This window comes from Scylla paramamosain, chromosome 30 (genome assembly GCF_035594125.1).
Source record: "Scylla paramamosain isolate STU-SP2022 chromosome 30, ASM3559412v1, whole genome shotgun sequence".
In the NCBI taxonomy this organism is placed as follows: domain Eukaryota; kingdom Metazoa; phylum Arthropoda; class Malacostraca; order Decapoda; family Portunidae; genus Scylla; species Scylla paramamosain.
Window position 1 is genome coordinate 19,644,115 of NC_087180.1, and position 7,985 is coordinate 19,652,099.

General features: G+C 38.7%; 2 protein-coding genes across 3 annotated transcripts in view; one reads left to right on the forward strand and one right to left on the reverse strand.

The window, feature by feature from the left end:
- The window catches only part of LOC135116005 (protein trapped in endoderm-1-like), an 8,703-nt gene extending 5,430 nt beyond the window's left edge, over positions 1 to 3,273 (forward strand). Inside the window, exons 3-7 of the mRNA XM_064033219.1 lie at positions 607 to 862; positions 1,380 to 1,500; positions 1,756 to 1,911; positions 2,249 to 2,319; positions 3,134 to 3,273. Coding sequence (XP_063889289.1) covers positions 607 to 862; positions 1,380 to 1,500; positions 1,756 to 1,911; positions 2,249 to 2,319; positions 3,134 to 3,137 — 608 coding nt within the window. The 3' untranslated portion in view covers positions 3,138 to 3,273. The remainder of the gene's footprint in view (positions 1 to 606; positions 863 to 1,379; positions 1,501 to 1,755; positions 1,912 to 2,248; positions 2,320 to 3,133) is intronic.
- Positions 1 to 4,182, reverse strand: part of LOC135116003 (histone acetyltransferase type B catalytic subunit-like) — a 43,618-nt gene extending 39,436 nt beyond the window's left edge. The window contains exon 1 of one of the 2 annotated variants that reach the window (XM_064033212.1): positions 3,950 to 4,182. In XM_064033212.1, coding sequence (XP_063889282.1) covers positions 3,950 to 4,148 — 199 coding nt within the window. In that variant the 5' untranslated portion in view covers positions 4,149 to 4,182. Of the gene's footprint in view, positions 1 to 3,937 lie in introns of both variants that reach the window. The other variant, XM_064033211.1, reaches the window with a different exon arrangement.
- Positions 4,183 to 7,985: the final 3,803 nt, after the last annotated feature.

Here is a 7,985-nt window from a genome sequence, read left to right on the forward strand (position 1 = left end):
ATTTATTGTAGAGAGAGAGAGAGAGAGAGAGAGAGAGAGAGAGAGAGAGCAGACAACTGACATGTGCCACCTCGTCTACTCCTCCAAAGTTTTCTTTGTGTTGAATTTAACATCTTGAGGTCTTCCAGTCTTAGCATTCAATAAGCTAAGAGTAATTAGTAGTTATTTCATCTATTATATATCATCATAAAGTGTCTCAGTTTAGTTTGCTCATTTGACCTGTAAGGTGTTGATATAATATACATATATACCTGAATTGCTCTATATTATTACTATACACTGACTGCTCCTTCATGTTGTTCAGTTTTCCCATTAGATACTCATTACACTGGTTGACATGATATCATTATTGGTTCTAATATTCCCAAGACCAGCTACCACACATGCATTATGCCTATCAATTCTTTAGCTTCACTGGACCTGCATTTCTCAACTGGTTTTTGTGTCTTCAAATTTTCACATTTACCTACTTTTCATATTTACTATTGGCTCTGATATTCCCATGAGTGCCTGATGGACATAACATTCTTGCCCTACATTTACCATTGCCTCTAATATTCCCATGACTGCCTGATGAACATAACATTCTTGCCCTACATTCGACAGGTAACTTGCTAACTATCCTGGCACTGCCACATGCCCGTCGCCTGCGCCACTCTGCCACATGGCTGGTGGTGAACCTAGCGGTGGCAGAGGGAGTGTTTTGTGTTACCATCCTCCCCATCTCTGCTGCTCATCTACTGCATATGCTGTACACTGGCCAGCCTCTATTTGATAAGACTGGCTGCAGTGTTTTCGTGTTTCAGCGTTACGTCAACATTCAAGCTGAGCTACTTTCTATCGCTGCCATTGCTATCAATAGGTAAGGTGTGTGTGTGTGTGTGTGTGTGTGTGTGTGTGTGTGTGTGTGTGTGTAAGAGGAGCACTGGTCTAGGATAACAGGACAAAAAAAAAAAAAGGCCCACTGAGGTGCCAGTCCCTGAAGAGAGATAAAAAAGAATCATCCAAAGTTAGAAGAAGTCTTGAAACCTCCCTTTTGAAAGAGCTCAAGTCACAAGAAGGAGGAAATACACAAGTGGGCAGGGAATTCCAGAGTTTGTGTATTCATGCATAGCTTGTCGAAATATACAGGGTGTGCACAGTAGTCAAGTGGTCCCATCTCTATATGTATACCATTTGTCTAGTCTTTCCTTTATCACATCTTCCTGTCTATTTCAGATATCCGTACTGCTATATTATGGGGAAAGCAGAAATGTTTTATTTCACTTCTCTCATTTGTTCTTTTCATATACTGATTTTCTCTTTGTACTTGCATTCCAGCATCTTCCCTTCCTCTACTTTACTTTTCACACATATTGAATTTCTCTTTGTATTTGCAGATGTGTGCTCATTGCCATGCCCAAGTCATACCCAAATGTGTTCTCGAGCCGCAAGACAGTTGGAATTATTGCCGGCATCTGGCTGGTCTCCATTGCCATCATGCTCATTCCTCTGCTCAAGGTGTGTGTGTGTGTGTGTGTGTGTGTGTGTGTGTGTGTGTGTGTGTATGTGTGTGTGTGTGTGTGTGTGTGTGTGTGTGTTTTTGTGAGTGTATGTATGAGTGTGTGGTGCTTTGTCTGGCCCACTACATGGGCCCACCCCATGTGGGATTTCCAGTCTAGTGTATGAATACATAGATTACTATCATTGTTGTTGATATTACAGTTATAGCATTATCCATTATGTCAACTGTTCCCCTTATGTTGTGGTGTGCAGGTGTATGGGGAGTTCACATACAATGACAACACAGAAGAGTGTGACTTTGATGACGAAGTGCCCCAAGGGAAAACACCAAGGAAAGTGTTCCTCTCCCTGGGCTTCCTGCTGCCCTGCATCATCATCATCACCTCATACTCATACATCTACTATAAGGTGTGTTCCTCTCTTACTGAATAGAATGCACTAACATTCCCCAGGTAACCTGTTTACTCTTGCTGTTATGTTGCTTGAACAGTTGTTTTTTCACATAGAATAGTAGCTGTGGGGATCCAGTTTTTAGGACAGTACTGTGGCTGATATCATTAATTAAATTCACTTAAGATCTATATTTTGTTTGTTTGGTACTGCATTTGAAGTTGAAGTCTTCAATGGCTACAGAGTGTACCATCAGCAGACATCTAGTTACAAAGCAATATTAAAGCCACATCTTATTGTAAGCCTTTGAAAGCTTTGTGTTCCCTCACGTATTTGTTTGTTTGTTGTGGTTCAGGCACGACAGAGTTCAGCCAATCTGTTGGCACAACGCAGAAACAATACCACGGAGGACTCCAGGAAGACCAAGTGAGTGAGGGAGAGCAAAGGAGAGGCAATGTCACTGACTGACCTCTATTTGATGGAGGATACAATCATTGCAGACTTATTGGTCAATAAAAAATTTTCTTCACAGATGATTTTAGCCTAATTTTAGGAGTGGCTTCTGATTTTTTGTTGTACTGAGATAAAGTTATTAGCCAAGTTATTTACATGAGTAAATATAGCACTTCAAGAGCTGTTCTGTTGTATAATGGAAATTTTGTGCCATATATTTTCATTATCCTTTTTGTTTATGCTGTATTGCTGGCTTTTTCTTCTTTTCCTCTCCTGCACTTTTTTTCCACATTCATGGAGTGACTGATCCTCACTAGTGTTCCCAAGGGAGCATCCCGTACCTCTCCTGCCTGTAGTAGTGTTAGTAATGGGGACTGGTGTTAGTTCAGTTAGTAACGGGAAGTGGTGTTGGTTTGGTTAGTAATGGGGAGTAGTGTTGGTTTAGTTAGTAATGGGGAATGGTGTTGGTTCAGTTAGTAATGGGGAGTGGTGTTGGTTCAGTTCCCATCGGCCGAAGGAAGGGCTGCGTGCTCGGGACATTCGCATTGCACGCACCATAGGCGTCATCTTCCTGGCATTCCTGATCTGCTGTACACCTGTCTCTGTGGCACACTACATGGAGGCCAAGGTAACACTGTTCTATACTATTGTCTCTCCTCTCCTCCATCTCTTCCTTATGGTGGTGCTTTGTATAATGCAAATAATCCATTGTACATCTTTTCATGACTTCAGAAAGAGATTTAGAAACAATAGTATATCTGTGACTAATTCTTGGTCTGTGTTGCAGGTGAGCCCAGCTGCACTGATGCTACTGCATCCACTCTACTGGGCCCAGTACTGCATCAATATCTTCATCTATGTATTCATGAATAAGCAGTACAGGGATGCTTATGTCAACTACATCTCACAGTGGTGGCCAGACTTTAAGGAGGTAAGCAGGCTGTGGGGAAGGGATCCATCACAAGGCTCGGGCAAGGAGACCATTAGTACTAGTGCTCAGGAAAGACAAAGCAAAATATAGGGAAGTGTAAAGAGGCTGAGTATATTTATGATAATGACAATAACAATTTTTATTTTCCTTGTGACATTTTCATTTTCATTGATTTTAATGAAAATATTTTGATGATATACCTTCTGTGATAAGAAATGTTTTGGCTGTGCTATTGTGTGTGTCTGTATTGCACAGATGGCAGTGTCATGTGGTGAGGGTGAAGTGCTGGAAATCTATGGCTTGGGAATTTTTTGACTTCCAATTCAGGAAGTTAATTTTATAGTTTCCTTTCAACATTTCATTACCTCCTCAGCACAACCTTGCATGTACAGGAAAGACTAATATGCAAAAAGAGGCTTGCATTCTGTAGTCTGTAGCGAGTGATAAAACTTGTCACTGTTGATGCTGTTAGTAGAAGCACCAGAAATACATAGGTACATAACATCTGGCAACAATTAAGTGGTAAAGGATAAGTAACTCACTTAAATATAAAACCATACATGACATTTGGCAATAAGTGATGGAGGAGAAAGTAACTCACTTAAGTAGAAAAGCATGCATGACATTTGGCAACAAGTGGTGAAAAAGAAAGTAGCTCACTGAATACATCACCTCCCCAGATGTCAAGGCACCGGTTCCATTGGCGCGAGGAGCAGACGAGCCAGGACAGCCGCCGCCAGTCCCGTGGGGCCACACCAAATCTCTCCCTGAGGTTCCAGTTGAACAGGAAAGGAAGTGAAGTGAATTCCTCACCCAAGGTGAATGACACACGCCTGTAAGAGACACAGACAGGACTGTGATGATCACCCATAACAAACACTGGAAAGTGAGATGGATGTTACTCAAAGCATTGATTCCTTTACTCTTCCTGGGAAGCTTCATGAGATGCCAGCCCATAACTGCTTGACTCATAAAGCTGTGAATTATGTGGTCTTATGAGGCAAGCCCAGGAAATACTGCCCTGTGCCTAATGTATATACTGATCTGTCTGGCTGACTCTCTGCATCATGTATGGAGAAAGGGTTCTCTGTGTTAAAGATGTATGTATGTAAGTGATGAAGGAAGCACATTTAGTTCTGTGTTATTCTCCAAGTACTACATTATGATTTTGTATTCTTGAAGGATTAAGTACTTTTGTCCTTGCTTTCAGTTTAAAAAGAAATAGTTCATTTAATATGTCTCAGTATTCTTCAACAACCAGCAGCTATTAAGGAAATGTTGATATTACCAAGTAAACACATCCATGAAATTAAGAAATTCCTAAGTATGCTATCCATTTATTATAATTGTGTACATGTTTCTCAAATATTTCTTTTAAGGTGCTTCAATTTGTTATTCAAGATATGCAGGTTATGTTGGAAGAGTCTGGGAACAGTGTGTGTGTGTGTGTGTGTGTGTGTGTGTGTGTGTATTTACCTAGTTGTATTTACCTAGTTATGCTTTATGGAAAAAGAGCTATGCTTGTGCTGTTCCATCTCCATATCTTTTAATATCCAACTTAGTCTTGAATCCATGTATACTTTCTGCATTTACTATCTCCTCATCCAGACTGTTCCATACATCAATACTTCTATATGGGAAACTATACTTTTTGACGTCTCTTCTACAAGCACTCCTCTTCAGCTTCTTTCCATGTCCTCTAGTGTCCTGTGTATCCCAGACCATTAAGTCACTCCAGTCCACCTCCTCTACTCCCTCATATGCTTTATATATTGCAATCAAGTCTCCCCTTTCTCTCATCTTTTCCAACATTGGTAGACATATTCTTGCCAGTCTTTGTGTGTGTGTGTGTGTGTGTGTGTGTGTGTGTGTGTGTGTGTGTATGTGAGAGAGAGAGAGCCTTTTGTTCTGAAGCAGTTCATGAAGTGTATCTTTGTACAAAGTGTAGATGAAAGAATAAGAAAGAATTAAAGAGATAGTGGAAGGAACTACATGGATGAATATTTAGAAGAGATTGATTACAGAATATGATAGTGATGAAATACACAGCTGCTAAAGTAACCAATGTAAAAACAGATGAAATAATTAATGAATGGGGAATATCTGAAAGATAATGGGGATAATTGAATGAATATATGTCCTCTGAAGGTGTCTCTTGCTTGCAAACAACTGTTGTGAATATCAAGTGATCCACAGATACACATAGAGAAGAGAAGTGAGCAGAATGAACAAAAAGACTGGATCCATTATAGAGCTATGGACAAACTATGAAGACAAGATGTAATAGGTGTTAAATTGGCCAGAACCATCATGTTCAATGGATCCAATCTTAAGTGTAGTGTTAGTGACAATGTAAATGCAAGGAGATGAGGACTCTCTGTCTTGTCCATTCACTGGAGGCACCCATCTGAGAACTCCAAGGATCACATGTCATTCTACAGTATTACCAAAGACAGAGATATTGTGTTATTTCTGTTCAGTGATTGTTATATTGTTCCTAAAATGAAAAAGGCATCAGACAGGAATATGTACTGGCTTCTTTCAAGTAAACTGGATCAAAATTATATCTCATGTCAGCAACAGATCATGAACAAATCATGTAGGATGGTAAAGCAATCAAGGTAATTTAATTAGACCTGTCTGTCTCTTCTCTGTGTTCAAAGTAACACAAATGATTTTCCACTCACTTCTTTTTATCATATTGGTAATTGCAATTTTACAATTCTGTAAGTAAATCAATTTTTTTTATAATTTTTGTACAACATTCTGCTTGTGTTTTAACTATGTATGATATTCTTCTTGGCTTAATACTTCAGGAATATTTTCATGATGAGTAAAAGAAGTGTGTGAATCCATGGCATTTATCCTGCAAGATCCAAACATGATATGCTGTCTTTTGATCATTTCATATTCATTAGGACTTTCTTTTATTCATGCATGAAACAAACACACATCTCATGTGATGCTAGATGCTGTGAATACCATACTTTGTGTGTTCTCAGATACCATACTTGCAGGTGACTCTTCCTCTCTCCAGATATGAAAAGCATCACACCCAATACATTAAGATACAGGTGACAAACACAGAGGTGATGCTCAAAGCTTTCATCAATACTTGGTGTGCCTTCATGATTTATGCAAGTGACACTCCCTCTCTCTAGATATTAAAAACATCACACACAGTACATGAAGGTACAGGTGACCAGAGGCTACCACTGCAATGTCCTTGTATGCAGCATCAGGCCTCTTACTGCTTATAATACTCATCAAGCCAGCTAAGACAAGTCATGGACACATAGAGAAAATGTATCTTGTATCTTTTGAATAATTTTATTCAGTAATATCTATCTATATGATCACTCCTCACATCCTCTTAAGAGTACCAAATTAATATGTCGTTCTGACTAACTTTGAATGTCCATAATAAAAAATAAAATAAATAAATTAATTAATTAATAATAATAATAATAATAATAATAATAATAATAATAATAATAATAATAATAATAATAACAATAATAATAAAATGAAAAAAAAAATCACATTACTGGTATGTCCAGACTTTTGGGTCACACTGCAGAATGGCCTAAAGTTTCTCTCTCTCTCTCTCTCTCTCTCTCTCTCTCTCTCTCTCTCTCTCTCTCTCTCTCTCTCTCTCTCTCTCTGCGCGAGAGGGGAAGAGTTTGTGGAGTCAGTCTGTGAACATATATAAATCTGAGTGCGACCAACATAAGACAGAGAGAAGGGACATGTAAATATTTCTTCTGAGATAGTCTCTTTTTGTCCCTAATTTTACTCTTTCAATCTGCAAGCTTCACTCAGTAAGCTAGCAATGAAATACTCGTCACTAAAGTCCTGATGTGTACCAGCGCTCCAAGCCAATCATGAAAAAAAGGGCTATTTCTCGCTGCATTGTAAAAGTTTACTAAGAAGAAACAGCCCTTAATTAATTAGACTTCTTTCGCCCATATGATACTCTTTCACTCAGTAAGATTAATTCAGTAAGCTTGTAATGAAACACTTGTCATCACCAATGTGTCATAGTGTACCGGTGTGCTTCAGGTTTACCATGTAAAACAAAAATAAATAATAAATAAATAAATAAATAAATTGTATACTGGTTCATGCTGCTGTGTGAAGGTTTATCGAGTACTGTATGATATGACTGAGGGAAATATTCGTGATTAAAACATTGGGAACAACACGACATAGACTTTCTTTTTTCGTGTATGAAAACTGGCCATAGCCAACGAAAAAAAAAAAAAAAAGTGGGGTGTCCAAAACTGGCCCTTCAGTGGATTCACTGAAGGGCCAGTTTTAGTTGGGGAAAGGGGCCAAGGAGGTCAGTGCCCCAACAAATTCTTCCATTGTTCCCATATACAAATAAAATAAAATAAAATAAAATAAAATAAATAAAGTAAATAAATAAAACAGCTTATTAAATGCTGAGGAAGCGAGGTGTGATAGAAGAAATGTGTTGGAGGATAAGGATATAAAGGAAGGGAGAAAGGGAGAAGTGGAAGAGAAAGAAGAGAATCCCTTTATGCCCAATCAATATAATTGCAATAAAAAAAGCGGCACTGCTAGTCTCAAAGATAACTCTCTCTCTCTCTCTCTCTCTCTCTCTCTCTCTCTCTCTCTCTCTCTCTCTCTCTCTCTCTCTCTCCATTAATGTCATTATAATCTCAGGTAGTTTTCTAAACAATTA